Source organism: Pelobates fuscus, chromosome 3 (assembly GCF_036172605.1).
Source record: "Pelobates fuscus isolate aPelFus1 chromosome 3, aPelFus1.pri, whole genome shotgun sequence".
NCBI lineage: Eukaryota > Metazoa > Chordata > Amphibia > Anura > Pelobatidae > Pelobates > Pelobates fuscus.
The window spans coordinates 397,789,053-397,808,796 of record NC_086319.1 but is presented as its reverse complement, the minus strand read 5'-3'; the positions used below and the strand labels follow the sequence as shown (position 1 = coordinate 397,808,796).

The 19,744-nt window shown below is 47.0% G+C and overlaps 1 protein-coding gene across 1 annotated transcript in view; it reads right to left on the bottom strand.

Annotated features, from left to right (window-relative positions):
* Positions 1 to 19,744, bottom strand: part of LOC134601895 (extracellular calcium-sensing receptor-like) — a 47,586-nt gene that overhangs the window by 21,097 nt on the left and 6,745 nt on the right. Inside the window, exons 3-6 of the mRNA XM_063446399.1 lie at positions 11,644 to 12,474; positions 10,344 to 10,478; positions 5,887 to 6,114; positions 1,348 to 1,471 (exon numbers count right to left, since the gene is read on the bottom strand). Coding sequence (XP_063302469.1) covers positions 1,348 to 1,471; positions 5,887 to 6,114; positions 10,344 to 10,478; positions 11,644 to 12,474 — 1,318 coding nt within the window. The remainder of the gene's footprint in view (positions 1 to 1,347; positions 1,472 to 5,886; positions 6,115 to 10,343; positions 10,479 to 11,643; positions 12,475 to 19,744) is intronic.

Here is a 19,744-nt window from a genome sequence, read left to right as displayed (position 1 = left end):
TAGGTCCCCCCCTTATTGATAATTTTAGGGCCCCCACCCGCCGCACAGGGGTGGGGGCCGGGGGGGGACAGTAGGTCCCCCCCTTATTGATAATTGTAGGGCCCCCACCCGCCGCTCAGGGGTGGGGGCCGGGGGGGGGACAGTAGGTCCCCCCCCTCATTGATAATTTTAGGGCCCCCACCCGCCGCACAGGGGTGGGGGCCGGGGGGGGACAGTAGGTCCCCCCCTTATTGATAATTGTAGGGCCCCCACCCGCCGCTCAGGGGTGGGGGCCGGGGGGGGGACAGTAGGTCCCCCCCCTCATTGATAATTTTAGGGCCCCCACCCGCCGCACAGGGGTGGGGGCCAGGGGGGGACCTACCTTATTGATAATTTTAGGGCCCCCACCCGCCGCTCAGGGGTGGGGGCCGGGGGGGGCAGTAGGTCCCCCCCCTCATTGATAATTTTAGGGCCCCCACCCGCCGCACAGGGGTGGGGGCCGGGGGGGGACAGTAGGTCCCCCCCCTTATTGATAATTTTAGGGCCCCCACCCGCCGCTCAGGGGTGGGGGCCGGGGGGGGCAGTAGGTCCCCCCCCTCATTGATCATTTTAGGGCCCCCACCCGCCGCACAGGGGTGGGGGCCGGGGGGGGACAGTAGGTCCCCCCCCTTATTGATAATTTTAGAAAGCGAGCTGAGCTGTCAGTCAGACAGCTCAGCTCGCGAACGCGCATTCCGCGCACATGCGCGGTAAAGCGCTCAGGTTCTTCATAGGGCGGCATTCAATGCCGCTCTATGAAGAACGCGATTGGTCCAGCGCGAAGCCGTCCCATTGGGCCCCGCGATTTCGTCATTTTGACGAAAAAGGGGGCGCGGCCTAGCGGGGAGCTCGGCGCTGGAACGGAGGTAAGTTTTTAATATAAAAACACCGATTTTTTTTTTTTTTAATTAATGAAAGTTCATATAAAAGCAAGAAGGAAGGCTGGGGGACCTGTCTTTCTTGCTTTTATATGGTGACTATAGAGTCCCTTTAAATAATTGTATCTCAATCTCTAAATTGAACTTTAATCACATACAGGAGGCTGTTGCAGGGTCTAGCAAGCTATTAACATAGCAGGGGATAAGAAAATATTAATTAAACAGAACTTGCAATAAAGAAAGCCTAAATAGGGCTCTCTTTACAGGAAGTGTTTATGGAAGGCTGTGCAAGTCACATGCAGGGAGGTCATAAACAAAGGGATTTAACTCCTAAATGGCAGAGGATTGAGCAGTGAGGCTGCAGGGGCATGTTCTATACACCAAAACTGCTTCATTAAGCTAAAGTTGTTCAGGTGACTATAGTGTCCCTTTAATGTCTCTTCTTCTGTACCTGTTTGGTTAGAGATCTCTCCTTGGGGACAAAGAACACATTGAAAACAACATGCTGGTTTTCCAGATATGGAAGATTTTCTATATCCTGTTGAACAGCTGTCACTGCAAACTGAGATAGGAATCTGGAATAATTAATATGTTTATTGCATGTTAACATTTGTGTATGGTTTAAGAATCCTTTTTGATTTGGTATCATTAATAATGGTTATATTATAAAAGTCTTAGAGTGCATGAAAAGGTCTCAGTATCCCAGGGTGCTTAAAGGACGCTATAGGCACGCAGATCACTTCAGCTCATTGAAGTAGTCTAGGTGCACTATCCCAATCCCCTTAACCCTGCAATTATTATGATTGTTGCAGTTTTTAATAAACTACAATAATTACCTGCCAAGGTAGTGGCTGTTTTTAATAAACTGCAATAATTACCTGTCAGGGTTAACTCCATCCCTAGTGGCTGTTTTTAATAAACTGCAATAATTACCTGCCTTCTGGGTTGTTAGACGAATATTGGTCCTGGATGTCCTCACACTATGCATCCATTGCCTCCCGAAACCCCAAGCATTCCTATGAGAGATGTCCTAATGTGAGCGCTGCACATGCACATTAGGTCCCCTCCACCAATGTCAGGAATCTTGTAAGTGAAAGAAGGGTTTTTTAACCCTTTGTGCACCACAGGGGTCCGCAATAGAGTGGGCCATTATAGGGAGCTATAGTGCCAGGAAAACAACTATGTTTCCCTGGAACTATAGTTTCCCTTTAAGCAAGTTTTAAGAGTGAAAGAGTACATACTCTAATACTTGTAATTAGATTTAGATTCTTAGAACTTAGATGATTAGACGCATATGTGAAGGAAAGCCCTATCACTACAGACTCATTTTGGATATTTGGTTTGTTTTCAACATTTTGTTTGCCTATTTGTTCGGTAACCAAATGGAGACCCCTCCCCCCCCGCCTTGGAACACCAATTAAACTATTAACACTATGTATCATTAGTAAACCACATAAAAGGGATTCTGTCGATCGCTATACTGATTTCGGCCAGGCACTCTCCTAAACACCGATCTACTTCCACGCATGGCCCGTTCGCATACTATTTCATGTCCAGAAACACCGTTCGGTAATTATAAACTACCAAACGCGGGGAACCTTATCCATGAATCAGCGTTCATCTAACTCTTATGGTGTTCGTGTAAAAACCCCGCGAACAGAGACCGTCTCTTGCCACATTTCTTCTGGAACTGTTTTCGCCAACCTCCTTGTGGCAGACTGGTCAAACTTCCCTGCGATCACGGATCTGGGTGATTTTCGGATATATTGTTCACCCAGATCCCAGCTATCCAGCTGTGGGGTTTCACTGTATTTTGGGGGTACTTTTGGGGTGTTTTAAAAACACTGTATTTTTCTGTCCTGGAGATAATTGAGCTTAGCCCATCCTCTAATTCAATTATCTCCCAGGCTCAGAGGAGAAGTTTGTAAACTGTATAAAAATGATGCTTGTGTGCCATTAAAATTGAGTCTTTATCCAGCATTAAGCCTCGGCTCATGTGTGCGGGGTTATGCTATGCCTGTGTCTACATTCTGCCTGGAAGGATTATATACTGTCTGTTAAGGGAAAGGGACCCAGGACGGTCAAAGGAAGTTAGACCATCACATCATAGAAGCAAAAAGTGTAAAACCTGGTGGCTTTTGAGTCCATAATCCCGGGTTACTTCTTTTAATATTCTGTTTTAATATAAAATGGAGATGCTGAATTACCAATGGCATAGATGATGCAACCACTGCAGGGCCCCAGCAGGTCAGGGGTCCCACTGATGCCCATTGCTCTCATGGTGCCCCAAACACTTCCCCTGCACAGACACAAAAAACACACCCCTGCATTCATACTCCAACATTAAACAGAAACTCATACCTGTGTTCAAACGCCACACTGCACACTAAAACAGCCTGGCATGCAAACACCAACAATACACACAAACAGCTCTGATTTTTAAATACTAAAGCTAAAGACCATGCCACTGAATTCAAAAACCAACACTGTACACTGTACACAAAAACAGCCCTGCGTGCACCAACACTACTCACAAACACACCTACACACATGCAAATGCTGACATCACAATAGACACGCCACTGCACTTAAATACAACCCTGAAACCATGGGCAAATGTTAAATCTACAGCATTCAAACTATCATCAGTTGTTGAGTTGTAAGATAGTTAAGATCTTAATGATGCCCCATACGACAGGGTTAAGGATGTGTAAGTTTTAAGGTAATGTAAGGGTTTATAGTTTTTGAGTAGTGCAGAGCTTAGTATTACTGTAATGTAGGATTTAATGTTTTGAAATTGTGTAGTATGAGGTTACTATTTAGTGACGGAGTAGTGTTTTGTAGAGTTTTCTGTGTAGTGTAGTATAGGAGTTAATACTAGTGATAGTATAGTATAGTGCAAGGGTTAATGACCTCCCGCATAATTTCAAATCTTTCCCAGGTCTTAAATACTTTAAGAGATCTGTGACAAAACCCCTATTTTGCCATTCCCAGAGACATTCTCCTCCTTATTTCTGGAATCTGTTTAAACTTTGGTTCTCTTATCATCCTCCCATTCTGGATTGTAAAGTACCAAACACTGACTACCCCCCTGGGTAATTAAGTTCAAAGAAACTGCAAGAATTAAGTGCTCTTTTTGTGTGGCTGCCAATCGTATAACCGAACGCCACGTGGTGGAGAAAATGGTGGCCATCTTGTTGCACGAAAGCAGGCAGAGGGACTTGGTCGTTGAGTGTCTGGACGTCTGAGGCGAACACTTGACAGCGCAAATAATGGCAAAACCATTCGAATGCCTGCTTCTGTTCGCGGCAAGCCAGGATGGACCTCACAAACAAAATGCTACGAATGAGCCAGGGGAACCATTCACCTTTTCGTACGTTTGGAACTCCCAAACAGGACCAACCGCTACCTCTAAAACTGTGGAACTATATTGGGCAGACGCCTCATTAGCGGCCGGTCAAAATTTCACCCCGGTGGCGTTTCGGCTGTGTTTGTGGGATCTGAGCGCTAATTGGACAACTTGGGCACTCAGATCCAGGCTATCTGGTGATGTATAAACTATGAGGGTTCCTTTATGCAAATTATGTGTTTTTGTGTGTTTTCTGTAAATTGTCATTTTTGTCTAGTCATGGTGATATGGAATTTTGGGGACATTTTGTAGGTGTGTTTGTGGGAGTGCCATGGCCGTGTTTTTTGTGTGCTATTACTGTATAAAAGCAGGCCATTGAGCCTGGATTAAAACAGAACAGTTTACCCCTTCATGAGGTCTTGGCTCATGTTTGGGAGATTGGGAGCCATATTCACTATAATTACTATGCTTGTGACTTGGGAGATTCTTTCATGAATATACATTAAACGAAGAAAAGCTACCACAACATAGTCTTAAATTAGAGGGGTAAAGGTTTAAAAATAATATCAGGAAGTATTACTTTACTGAGAGGGTAGTGGATGCATGGAATAGCCGTCCCGCTGAAGTGGTAGAGGTTAAAACAGTAAAGGAGTTTAAGCATGCGTGGGATAGGCATACAGCTATCCTAACTATAAGATAAGGCCAGGGACTAATGAAAGTATTTAGAAAATTGGGCAGCCTAGATTGGCCGAATGGTTCTTATCTGCCGTCACATTCTATGTTTCTATGTTTCTATGTTTCTATACTCAGCTGGGGTATTGGGATATGTTACAAGATCCCTCTCTACATATCTCAAAAACCGAATGTTCCTGTCATGGTTGATTATATATTTCTTACCTGTTCTATGTTACATTTTGTATATATTGTGTATTAATATTGTTTGTGTATTTTATTGTACCCTATTGTAACAATGCAATGTTTTGTAGAGCCAGGACATACTTGAAAACTAGAGAAATCTCAATGTATCCTTCATGGTAAAATATTTTATAAATAAATAAATTATAGTGGACAATGCTTAATGTATTGTGTAGTGTTAGAGTTAATGTTTAGTTTTGCGTTTTAGGGTGATATAGGGGTTAATATTTAATGTTATGTTTTAGGGTGATTTAGGGGTTAATGTTTAATGTTCAGTAGATGTTGTAGAGTTAGGGGTTAATGTCTAGTGTTCAGTAGATATTGTAGAGGGTTAGTGTGTAGTCTGGTTTAGAATGCTAGGCACATAGGTGTAATATGTAGCCTATAGTGTGCTAGGCACATGCTGTAAGGACAGCTGCCTAAGATTAGTAGGAGTTCGTTCCTGAGCAGCATCGATTTCATCTGCTGCAACTCAAATGGCTGCAGGTGTTGGTCAGCAGTGCAGCGCCCACTAAACTCAGAAGTATTCATTTCATGTATGTCCCGGTTCTGCTTGGAGAAAGAGGAGATCTGTGAATTATTTCTTGTTCATTATGGGAAATAATTGCACAGTTGACAAACCATTACCATCTATAAAGTTTGGGATTTAAATCAAGTCAAAGGAAAAAATAAAACGTGTACATTTCACATATTTGTCACACATTCTTAATGTCTTTGCTATTTCACCTGTTTTTCACCATTGCCCCACTGAACAGCATTTGTGTCAATAGTAAAAGCATTTCTGCTGTCCGCTGCGGTATCATAACTGCCCACGGTGACCTGTCTGAGTCTTCCATCAGGACCGAGCTGCCAATTTACAATATCATACAAGGCTGGGGGATCTCCATTCTCATTGAAGAACAATTCCCTCCCACTGCTCATCCTAAGATGCACTCTCTTTATATAATGTAAAAGCTGTTCAGAGAAAACAGAAGCCAGGTACATTTACTACGTTTACTGCTGCAAGTATTAAAAAATACATTTTACTGATTGTTAGTTGGTGCTTTTCAGGGGATATAATTTCATAATCTTATCTGAATACTTCTGCATATATGCATTTTTAAGTGGGATTGCAAGTTTATTTTTAAAGCTTTTTTTTTAGCAAGTCAGTGTCTGCTTTCGAGTTGTAAAGCTTAGATAAACATTTCTCCATGTATGTACGTAGCGGGGAATGTGGTGCGACTAAAAGTAAAGTGACTACCCCCCTAATAACGACAGACAACGAATATTGGATGAAACAGGCCACAGCATTTATTAAAACTTACAACTGTAGGACACATCCAAACTTTATTCTTTTTCCTTTAATTCAAATATAAATAAACACATAAATATATATGCATACCATAATTCACATATAAATTAACACTTATTGCCCTACAGCCTCCAACTTGAATAACCGTCCTTGCCAACGAACATAACCAGGTGCCTATGCACCAAAACTTTACCCACTGGTGTCTCGCCTCCCCCCTCGTGCAAACCAAAATTCCCATCATCTTAAATGCTCTACCACCAGCTGGCTCTTTGCTCGGTGGGCACGTCCTATTCGGTAACTTGAAAGTTTACCTTACAGAGCAGGGGAGGTTGAGACCCACCTTGACCATCTCTTGACATTCCATCTGCTCTCCAACCCTGTTGGAAAGGAAACGCTCACCGCCACAAACCCCGCTGTTTTACACCTAAAATTAGTGGGGAGCCCCACCACAACTAACCAAGGCCTGTTCCACCACTTCCTGCATGGCAAGACGAAAAAAGGTCGAGCCCGACCTCCATACCCATAAACTCTTTGGCTGCCACGTGTGCAAAACACCCTGTGGCGAACCAAAATCCCCTACACTCAAAAACACACCTAGAGGCCCTACAATTATTGTGTCATACAGCAGCGCACCATGCCCTGATTATGGGCACGCTGCCAAAAGATACGGGAAATGACCTCTGACCAATTATTATTATTTTTTTTTTATTATTTCATTTTTTTACATTTATGTATTTGTACTTTTTTTTTCTAACTGCCTTAGTTATAACATATGATAAATACTGTATAACACATCCAGAATTTAGTTTAATAATCTCTGTTCTTTCCAGGAACCAAAACGTTAAACATAAATTACCATAACTGAACACATTTAACTTAACACATAGTGACATAAAGTGAACCCAACACCACGCATCACAAAACAACTAAAGCACGCACCAATACCCTCTTAGGGGCAGACGCCAAATACCACATTGGCATTGTCCCAAGCTCAATGCCCCCCAGGTGGATAACCTGAACCGTTGGGAACAGTGGGACAGTGGAGAACCTGTTCCGGGAGGAGCCGGACCCATTCCATACCTCCGGCACCAAACAAAACGAACCTCCATTTCAGAAGACGCACAACCCAATAGCTCACTTCCCAGACGGACACCCGCATGCCACCCGGGATTATAACCAGAAAACAATACATCCAGATATTTTCTTTTTCCAATTGCACCCTGGGAATTGTTACTCGTACCTAAAGAACCGGGACTCATTTAACTACCTCAAAGGAATGAATGGTTGAGCCACCGCCGCTGAGCATTGAATCCGCAACCCCCCAGGGATTAAACAAATTCTACGAAACCAGCATTACTTCACTGAGCCATCTCACCACACCCCCTCCCGGATCACTGGGCCATGTGCGCCGACATACCCATCCTAACAGCCTCCCAGGCAGCGCTAAACCGAAAGGAATGCCACCATATTCCTTGCTGTCAATTCCCAGAACCATCAGACGCGAGCGAAAAACCCAAAGAATTTGGAATGGGAAAGAAAAGATCCCATCCGCATAACCCCAAGAGGGCCTGTGCATACTGGGCGCAGCCCACAGTGCACCTGAAAGGAAAAATTACAATAGCCGACCCCCTACACCCTACTCAAAAACATCCGACCATGATTGCCAAATACTCATAGTGATATGATCCACAGGGCGCCGAATGGTGGCAAACAATATCCTGGCCTACTATGAATCACCAATTCCCAATGTACATGGCCCCAACGAATTCCAGGGAATAGGCAAAAGCAAAGAGACGGGCCTCAAAACAGGTTACCCGACCAGAGGGGGAACCCCACCCAGTCTTGTCAGGAGCATAGCGTCCAGGTGACCTTAGAAACCGATCCACGGCCCACTCCATCACTTTGCCTTAACGAGCGACCAGATGTCTGCCGGGGAACGCGTCCTCACCAGATCCGTCTGAGGGACGACCCCCCGAAACTCCGACCACCAAGAACAAGAGAGAGCATCCACCATCACATTGTGAACTCCCGGTATACACTCTGCCCTACAATACACCTTGAGACACAAACGTCGAAGTATCAACCGCCCAAGCAAGCGAACCAACAAATGGGAAGATGCCGGCAGCCGATTAATGGCCTGCACAACTCCAAAATTGTCGCAGTGAAAACACCCTTCAATCGTGAAAAACTTAACCCCCAGACCTCCACCACCACCAAAATGGGAAAAAGTACCAAAAAAGGCAAGATTCTATGTGAGCCCAGAGACACACCCACTATGAGGTCACACGGCAGCACACCAACTAGAGCCCAGAATGCCCCCAAACCCCACCGAGCCAGCCGTGTCCGGAAAGAGGTGGAGGATGGCGTTAGTAACCTCCGGCCTTTCAACCCGTAGGACCAGCCATTAGATGCAGTCAAGAAGGAGTCCCAAACCGCCAAAAAATCCTCCCGCAGAGGCCGAGTGAACCGAATGAAATGGCGAGTTAAAGACCTGCCCCACGGGTAGGATCCCACAGGCAAACTTCCGCTTACCCAGGAGAGACTGCAGCAGCGCAGCTGAACTTAGTGCCGCCCTCCTGGCCAAGGCCACCTCGCGCCGGAAGCCTTGAATCTTATCCTAAGACAAGCGGCATTCCCCTGCCAAAGAGTCAATCTCCATGCCCAGAACGTGGAGACAGGTGACCGGGCCCACCATCTTGTAGTGTGCCAATGGGACACCGAACCTATGGAACACCTCAACCAAAAACCACCGCAGTATCGCATAGTTTGGCGAATCGGCAGAACCCACGCAAAGGAAAACAACAAAGCAGTGCAGCAAGGAGCCAATCCCTGCCTTCTTCCTCACCACCTAGTCCCAGAACGTGCTGAAGCATTCAAAGTAAAAGCAGAACATGGAACACCCACCGGGAGGCACACATCCACGCCATACCTGTTCTCAAACACACCCAGAAGATGGTGGCAGTCCGGCTGCACCGGCAGCAAACGGAAAGCCAATTCCACCTCAGCCATGGCCAACAAGGCCCCGCCTGGGCCCACGGCCCCCCAACATGTCAGCCGCAGCATCAAAGGATGTAGAAGATATTAAGCAGAGTACCGAAAGGATGTCATCAGTCCGGTAGTGGAGGGTTCTTAAAGGGACCCCCCATGCGACCCAGAGATACTTCGTTGCCCAGATTCCCTAGCCATCTGAGGGGACTTCCGAACCGAGCGAAGGCTCCCAACCCACAGTGAAGAGGGTGTGGGGGGAACCACAAACCATGCGCAAACCTGCCTAACAGGATGTCAGCAGCCCTCCGATTCCTATAGCGGGTGAGCCAAGTGCGCCAATTTACCACCTGCTCCACGCAGCGGGAGACGGGATGGGCTCCCCCACAGGTGGACTATTTCGCATCCTCCTCCACGCCTGGAGGAGCCTCATCCTTGGGGAGGGGGGGGGGATAAAACCTCCACAATGCCCCCCTCCCCCCCCACAAGCGCAAGGCCAAAATTAGTTTTTTTGCATTTTAATATATTTTATTATTTTATTATTTTTGTTTTAGGGGATCTCTGGTACTAGTACTTCTCCTAACCTGACCAACACATATAGGTGGATTCACGTGCCACGTTAGAAACACCTAAGGCTGGAGACACCTCTGCCACAGCAGGCGTGCGGCACCTGACACCAAGGCAGAGATGCCACGGACACTTGTCCAAGGAGGAGGGAACCCCGTGACCCCAGGGGCCGCCTGAACCCCTTGTGAATGCAGCGAGGACCCAGCTGCCCGAACATCTAAAGAGGGGAACCCCCAGCATGTGCACCCCGCTCCCAGAAACCTGAATACCCCCAAGCCCGGGCTGAAACCCACCCAGCGAGGGACCCCAACCTGCAAAGAAGAGACTGAAGTGTACTCACCGGCCGATGCTCGAGTAACCTCCCGCAGCAAAGGAAGCAAAGAAGATCCAGACAGGACAGAGCATGTTTCATTTCTTCACTGTGCAGACTAGCAGGAGCCACCTGCTGGACAGTCCAAGGAACTACAGCCAGATCCTGTGAGAAGAGCAGCGGCGAGGAGGTAAGCTTCACACTCCCAGAGGAGCAGCCGAGGTGAGTAGCCAGCAGGCACAGGTGACCAAGGGCAGACACAGAGGAACCAGGCAGAGGAAGGGAACCCAGAGAGGGGGGTGAGAGGAAGGGAACCCAGAGAGGGGAGGGGGACTAAGGGAACCCAGAGAGGAGAGGGGGGGAGGAAACCGGGGAGCAGGGAAGCCAGGGAGCAGAACAGGACACTGAAAGGGTGGGGGGGGAGGAGACAGGGGAGAAACCAAAAGGAGGGAAGGGAGGAGGGGAAATGTGAGCAGAACCTGGCGGGAAGAGAGGGGACCCCCCCGGCCGAACCACATCCCCTGAGGACATAGCAGAGCCCGGTGAGGACCCCTATCTCCCCCCAACAGCAGCACCAGTGTGCCCCACGCAGCCCCACAGGGAGCCCACTCACCACCACTGCCGGGTACAGGTCCGCCGTCGCGCCGACCACGTGGCGCCCGAGAGGGCCGCCCAGCTGCTCCGCGCCAGCTGGATTGCGCCGACCGTCTTCTGGCACCCCCGGCCCGCTGCACAAGGGGGATCCAACTGCGTGCCAGAAGGCCATACACGTCGGCCCTGGCTCCCATAAAGGGCCCAGGACGCTACATCAGGACTTAAAGGAGCAGGCGGGCGTGAGTTCCGGCCCATGCTCCTGCGGCCCACAGGGAATGTGGCCGCGAGGGAGGTCCCCAGCAGAGGCCTGGCCGCGGGGGGGAACCGCACTGGCAGCCAAAACAGGGTAAAGGGAAGAAATTGCCCATGCAGGTGCCAGCCATCCAGGGCAGCTGAGGCTCCAAGGCACAGGATGGCAGAAAAGCATGCAGGCCCAGGACAAACAAGAGCGCAGAGGAAGGGAAGTTGTTTGCTGGCCAGAATACCAAGAGGTAAGATGATCCCTGCCCCCCCTACAAACACATAACCACTCCCCTAAACACATACAGCCAATCACTAGCACCATCCCCACACTCATACATGTGCCCTTGTCCGTTTAGCTGTGCTGACTCCCCAGGGCCTTATTCTCTACAGTGTGATTTCATAAGGATTTTTTTGTTACAGAAATAAGTATTTGTTAAAATGTGTTATCCTTGTTAAAACTGTTTCATTTTTGCTTACATGAAAAGCTCAGTACCTGCCAAGGCTTGAATTTCCAAACATCTGCACATGTTCCATTAGCAAACGGACCTTTCCCTTTAGTGCACATGCTGAGATCATGCAGAGCTTTAGCTATAACATGGACTGCTATGTAAATATTGTAGGCCACCCTCAAGTTAGATACATCATTGTAATCATTCTGGAGATTTTCTAGGTTTTCTGATCCTGTACATTCTTTTATTGAGGATTCATTAGAGTCTGTGAGGTTTTTATCAACCAGGAATTTGCAACCGAAAGCCTGCTCCCAGAATATTTTTACCCATTCTGCACCCAGAGACATAGAAGGATGAATCCCATTCAGAAAGTATTTAAAGCCAGGTATGGTTCCTCTGTAAATAGCAAAGCCAACTGTTCCAGAGAGAAGTGCAAAATATTTCTCCACTGACAGGAATGGAGAGGTAGCCCAGGCCTCACTGGCCACCCATATCTTTCCCGATACATTCTGCTTCAACATTTCCTCTAGAATGTGGATCAGGTCTACCTCAGTAGTAAAGAAAACTACCACCTGTGCTGTTGACTCTTTGATAACCCGTGCAACATGTGGAGCATTGCGGTCTTCCCTGCTTATCAATATGTTCTCAGTGAAGGCCACACATGATCCAGCCTTTATGATTTCTTTTTTGATCAGTTGGATTGCTTGTTGTCCATAATCATTGTCAATAGCTACCAATCCCACCCAAGTCCATCCAAAATATAGCAGTAGCTGAGCCAGTCCTTGGGATTGGAAAGTATCACTGGGAACTGTCCTGAAAAAGGAGTTGAACTGTGTTCGATCACTGAGGAGAGAGCTGGTGGAAAAGTGGCTGATCTGTAAAGGATAAGTAATTTAATATATTTTTCTTACAATGAGTTTCTATTGCCTAACTCATTACAAAACAAAATGCAAATTTTTCTAGATGATATGTATGTAATTTCATTTTTTTATAAACTAAGAAAGATGACTGATTTAGTTTGATACTTAAAGCGGCACTGTCATGCCGAATTCCGTTTTTTTTTTAACCCCCCTCCCGCCTCAACTACATCCAATCGACCCCCTAGTCACCCCCAAATGCCCCTATGTCCCCCACATTACCTATTTTTTATTCTTTATTTTCTGCCCGATCTTTATTCAGGGCGCCGCCATCTTTGTGTGGGTAGGTGAAGTCCCTATGGGACACGTCATCTACCCACACTACACAGACTGTGAGATTCCCGCACATGCCCAGTGAAACACCTGGACATGCGAACGGGAATTTCACCCATTCATTCATCAGACAGACGAATGAATGAATAGAAAAAATCAGACGAACAAACTAACACTGTGTATCAGTGTTAGTTTGTTCGTTCAGTTTATTACAAGAAGGGAGCTACCGGCGTGCAGCTCCCTCCTTGTAATATGTAACTATAGAAGCGGTGGGGAGCAGCTCCCCACCACTTCATAAGCCCCCCAGGTCCCCCCCTCACTCTATGGGGGTCAATATGACCCCCATAATAGCACAAGGGAGATTAAAATCTCCCCAATGCCCCTACTCGCTATATCGCGAGTAGGGGCATGTCCACTAAACAGTGAGCAGCCTGTGGCTGCTCACTGTAAAAAAAAAAAAAAAAAAAAAAAAAAAGGGGTAATAAGGGGGGGACGGGGGGTCTACTGTCCTCCCCCGCCGGCCCCCACCCCTGGACGGCGGGTGGGGGCCATAATGGGAATGAGGGGGGACCTACTGTCCTCCAGCCCCCGGCCCCCACCCCTGGGCGGCGGGTGGGGGCCCTAATGGAAAAAAGGGGGGGGGGGGACCTACTGTCCTCCCCCCCGGCCCCCACCCCTGGGCGGCGGGTGGGGGCCATAATAGTAATAAGGGGGGGGGACCTACTGTCCTCCAGCCCCCGGCCCCCACCCCTGGGCGGCGGGTGGGGGCCCTAATGGAAAAAAAGGGGGGGGGACCTACTGTCCTCCCCCCGGCCCCCACCCCTGGGCGGCGGGTGGGGGCCATAACGATAATGGGGGGGGGACCTACTGTCCTCCCCCCGCCCCCACCCCTGGGCGGCGGGTGGGGGCACTAAGTAAATTCCCCCCCCCCCCCATCAAGGTGACTAGGGGTGCCCAAGCCCCTAGTCACCCACCCCCCACCCAAATAAAAAATGCCCCTACCTACCCCCCTCACCCTAAAAAATAGTGAGGGGGGAATAAAATTGCTAACCTGTAAAGTAAAATTAAACTTACCATTCGACGTCTTCTTTTTTCTAAAATCTTCATTTTTCAGCCCCAAAAAAGGCCAAATAAAAAACCATCATAGCCGTCGAACTAAAAATAAAATAAAAAACCCGAGCGCAAAAAAAAAACCCGACGAAAAAGAAAAAACCCGAGCGCACAAAAAAATAATCCATCTTCACCCATGGAGGGCTCCGCGCAGACTGAGCTCCGCAGGGCGGGGCAAGGCTTATAAAGCCTTGCCCCGCCCTGCAATTAGCCTAAGAACACTCTGATTGGTGGGTTTAAGCCAATCAGAGTGCTCTTTGTCATTTTACAAGCGTGGGAAAGTTCTTTGGAATTTTCCCACGCTTGTAAAATGTCACAGAGCACTGTGATTGGATGGCTTGAAATCCATCCAATCACAGTGCTCTGTGTCATTTTACAAGCGTGGGAAAGTTCTTTGGAATTTTCCCACGCTTGTAAAATGACACAGAGCACTGTGATTGGATGGCTTTAAATCCATCCAATCACAGTGCTCTGTGTCATTTTACAAGCGTGGGAAAGTTCTTTGGAATTTTCCCACGCTTGTAAAATGACACAGAGCACTGTGATTGGATGGATTTCAAGCCATCCAATCACAGTGCTCTGTGTCATTTTACAAGCGTGGGAAAGTTCTTTGGAATTTTCCCACGCTTGTAAAATGACACAGAGCACTGTGATTGGATGGATTTCAAGCCATCCAATCACAGTGCTCTGTGTCATTTTACAAGCGTGGGAAAATTCCAAAGAACTTTCCCACGCTTGTAAAATGACAAAGAGCACTCTGATTGGCTTAAACCCACCAATCAGAGTGTTCTTAGGCTAATTGCAGGGCGGGGCAAGGCTTTATAAGCCTTGCCCCGCCCTGCGGAGCTCAGTCTGCGCGGAGCCCTCCATGGGTGAAGATGGATTATTTTTTTGTGCGCTCGGGTTTTTTCTTTTCGTCGGGTTTTTTTTTTGCGCTCGGGTTTTTTATTTTATTTTTAGTTCGACGGCTATGATGGTTTTTTATTTGGCCTTTTTTGGGGCTGAAAAATGAAGATTTTAGAAAAAAGAAGACGTCGAATGGTAAGTTTAATTTTACTTTACAGGTTAGCAATTTTATTCCCCCCTCACTATTTTTTAGGGTGAGGGGGGTAGGTAGGGGCATTTTTTATTTGGGTGGGGGGTGGGTGACTAGGGGCTTGGGCACCCCTAGTCACCTTGATGGGGGGGGGGGGGGAATTTACTTAGTGCCCCCACCCGCCGCCCAGGGGTGGGGGCGGGGGGAGGACAGTAGGTCCCCCCCCCATTATCGTTATGGCCCCCACCCGCCGCCCAGGGGTGGGGGCCGGGGGGGGGGGGAGGACAGTAGATCCCCCCCCCCCTTATTACTATTATGGCCCCCACCCGCCGCCCAGGGGTGGGGGCCGGGGGGGAGGACAGTAGGTCCCCCCCCCCCTTTATTACTATTATGGCCCCCGCCGGCCAGGGGTGGGGGCCGGGGGGGAGGACAGTAGGTCCCCCCCCCCTACTACTATTATGGCCCCCACCCGCCGCCCAGGGGTGGGGGCCGGGGGGGAGGACAGTAGGTCCCCCCCCCCTTATTACTATTATGGCCCCCACCCGCCGCCCAGGGGTGGGGGCCGGGGGGGAGGACAGTAGGTCCCCCCCCCCCTTTATTACTATTATGGCCCCCACCCGCCGGCCAGGGGTGGGGGCCGGGGGGGGGGACAGTAGGTCCCCCCCCCCTACTACTATTATGGCCCCCACCCGCCGCCCAGGGGTGGGGGCCGGGGGGGAGGACAGTAGGTCCCCCCCCCTCATTATCTTTATGGCCCCCACCCACCGCTCAGGGGTGGGGGCGGGGGGGGGGGACAATAGGTCTCCCTCCCTTATTTTACTTTACGGCCCCCACCCGTCATTTAGGGGTGGGGGGCAATATTTTTTTTATTTTTTTTCTACAGTGAGCAGCCACAGGCTGCTCACTGCTTACTAGACATGCCCCTACTCGCGGTATAGCGAGTAGGGGCATATTATTTACTAATACCAAGTCATTTTTACTTGGTGTTAGTAAATTTGGCTGAAAGACCAATTTAGGTCTTTCAGCCTTTTAGTAGATAGCTCCCTGATACCGTGGGAATTAGGGAGTTATCTACTAAGCGGCTGCAAGATGCAGCCACAGCAATGAATAGCATCGGAGTTTCATTCATTTGAATGAAATTCCGATCCGAACAAAGTACCGAATTGCATCCTAACACCAATGGAGAAACTCTTCTCATTCTGTTAGGATGCAATTCGGCAGTTTTGCCGGCGTTCTGTCTAAGTGACAGGACGTTCGGCAATACTGACAGGAAGCATTGTGGGAACTGGGAGGAAAGCTAGGGATCATGGGAAAATTGCTCTGACCAGCGGAAATGAAGCACACTTTGCTCCTCCGCTGGTCAGAGCTGGTCAAGCGGAGGAATCCCATAAGACAAAGAGTCCCTACTTTGTCTTATGGTTTTAAAGAAAACTAAAGAAGACAGGAAGAAAAGAATAACAGATCCTGAGAGAGGGGGAGAAGAGGAAGAGATTGAGGAAAGGTAAGTTCGGCATGACAGTGCCGCTTTAAGAAAACAAGATTTATTCAAAAAATGAAAGTTAAGAGTAAAACAACTAACCAGTATATTATTTTTTTCTAAAAAAAATATATGAATTTTAAAATATTAAAATAAAAGTTTATCTGTGTGGACATCACAGATCACCTGCAGTAGATTAACTTTGGAATGAAATTATTATGCTAAAAATTGAGTTGTATCTATAGTTGTAGTAATTTATTATCATTTAATATAACAACTAACTGCTAAAATATGACTGGTTTCCCCTATTATTATTTTAAGTATCATAATGTATAGTAAAAATTTTACTGACATAATTATCATTTAAATAATATACATATTTTTATGTAAGTATAAGTAATTAACTGTTAACTGAATAGTCCATCCATTTTTTTTATAAATAATGATATTATATTCTATGCAGGGTTGCATAATTCTGAAGTTGTTGTAATAGGTCTCTTTAGGACACTGGTCAGTCAGGGTAAAAATGTGAATTTATAATTTCTAAATGTATTATCTAACCCAGGCATAGGCAACCTTCGGCACTCCAGATGTTTTGGACTACACCTCCCATGATGCTTTGCCAGCATTATGGGTATAAGAGCATTACGGGGGATGTAGTCCACAACATCTGGAGTGTCAAAGGTTGCCTATCCCTGATCTAACCTGACTGGGATTAGAACCTAAGCTGGGTTTGAATGTTCAAGAAAAGTGGCAGAACTAGAAAGAAATGTATCCAACATATCCAAAGGACTGAAGTAAAGAATCCAGAAAATAGTAAAAATGTATATTCTTTATTAATTTCAATAAGAAAATCTGTATTAACCCCTTAGTGACCAGACCGCTTTTCAATGTTCTTAACATTTGGGACAAGTTCTGTTTTTACATTTCTGCGGTGTTTGTGTTTAGCTGTAATTTCCCTCATACTCATTTACTGTACCCACACATATTATACACAGATGGTCTCGCCATTAAATGGTATTTCTAAAGATACTATTATTTTCATATTATCATGTAATTTACTATCAAAATAATTATAAAATATTATGATTTTTTTTTAAAAAACAGACCTTTTCTAATCTTGACCCCCAAAATCTGTTGCGCATCTACAACCGCCAGAAAACACCCATGCTAAATAGTTTCTAAATTTTATCCTGAGTTTAGAAATACCCAATGTTAACTAGTGATGTCGCAAACATAAAATTTTCGGTTCGCGAACCGCGAACGCGAACTTCCGCAAATGTTCGCGAACCGGGCGAACCGGGCGAACCTACTGTCCCCCCCTGGCCCCCACCCCTGAGTGGCGGGTGGGGGCCCTAAAATTAACAATGAGGGGGGAACTACTGTCCCCCCCACCCCCACCCCTGAGCGGCGGGTGGGGGCCCTAAAATTAACAATAGGGGGGACCTACTGTCCCCCCCGGCCCCCACCCCTGAGTGGCGGGTGGGGGCCCTAAAATTAACAATAAGGGGGGACCTACTGTCCCACCCCCACCCCCACCCCTGAGCGGTGGGTGGGGGCCCTAAAAATAACAATAAGGGGGGACACCCCTCCCCCGCCAAAAAATGTATCTCCCTACCTACCCCCCTCACCCTAAAAATAATGAGGGGGTGACCTCGGTTATTATGGTTTTTTATTTGGACTTTTTGGGGGCTGAAGAAAGAAGATTTTAGAAGAAAGAAAACATCGAATGGTAAGTTGTTTTTATCCTTTTTTTTTTTTTTACAGGTTTTTAGTTAAAGGTCCCCCCCTCATTATTTTTAGGGTGAGGGGGGTAGGTAGGGAGATAAAAAATGTTGGGGGGGAGGGGTGACTAGGACCCTTTGTATCTAGGGCCTCCACCCACCGCTCAGGGGTGGGGGCCGGGGGGGACAATAGGTCCCTCACCTTATTGTTATTTTTAGGGCCCCACCAACCGCTCAGGGGTGAGGGCCGGGGGGGACAGTAGGTCCCCACCTTATTGTTATTTTTAGGGCCCCCACCCACTGCTCAGGGGTGGGGGCCGGGGGGGAGGACAATAGGTCCCCCCTATTGGTATTTAGGGCCCCCACCCGCTGCTCAGGGGTGGGGGCCAGGAGGGAGGACAATAGGTCCCCCCATTGGTATTTAGGGCCCCCACCCGCTCAGGGAGGGGGGCCTTTTTTTTTTTTTTTAACAGTGAGCAGCCACAGGCTGCTCACTGTTTAATAGACATGCCCATACTCGCGGTATTGCGAGTATGGGCAAAATTTACTAATACTAAGTAATTTTTACTTAGTATTAGTAAATTTGGCCGCAAAAAAAAAAAAAATAGGGGGCGGACCGAACATCGCATATGTTCGCCATCCGTGGCGAATGCGAACACGCTATGTTCACCAGGAACTATTTGCCAGCGAACCGTTCGGGGCATCACTAATGTTAACATGTTCTTAGCAGCACTTTGCTATTTCCAAACCATTTTTTTTCAAAATTAATGCAAGTTACATTGTAACACTGATATCAGTAAGGAATCCCTGAATAACCCTTCACATTTATATATTTTTTAAAAGAAGACAACCTAAGGTATTAAACATTTTGACTCTTTTCACGCAACCATTTTACCACAATCTATGCCACAATCACGCAACAATTTTACCACAATCTATGTATATATATATATAATTGGTGTTTTTTTTTTACACACATAGCAATTAAAGATTACATGTACAAAGCACTTTAAGGGTTACTGCCAAAGTACCCTAATATGTGTTCAGCGACGACATCTCCTGAGTACAGTGATACCACCCATGTATAGGTGTGTCAGGTTCTCTGGGGCTAAAATACCTTATTTGGAGGGTGCACATTCCAGTTTTCCAACTTGGAATTTTCACAGCTGGTCATCATGCACCCATGTCCTATTTGGGACATTTTTGAAGCTGGCCAATGTTATTAACCCCATCAAACCATATATTTTTGAAAAGTAGACAACCCAGGGTATTCAATATGTGGTATGTCCAGTCTTTTTTAGTAGCCATTTAGTCACAAACACTTGCCAAAGTTAGCATTTATATTTGTTTGAGCAAAAAACTATTATGAACTCTAACTTTTACCAGTGTTTGTGACTAAGTGGCTACTAAAAAATACTGAACATACCTCATTTGCAATACCTTGAGTTGTCTTCTTTTGTAAATGGCATGCCATCATGGGGGTAATTCTCATTTCTGGACCAGTAAAACATATTAAAACAATATCATCAGTGAAAGTACAGTTTGTGTGTAAAAAAATGCAAAAAAACTGTGATATGTTTTACTGTTTTGAAAAACTAATATTTGTGT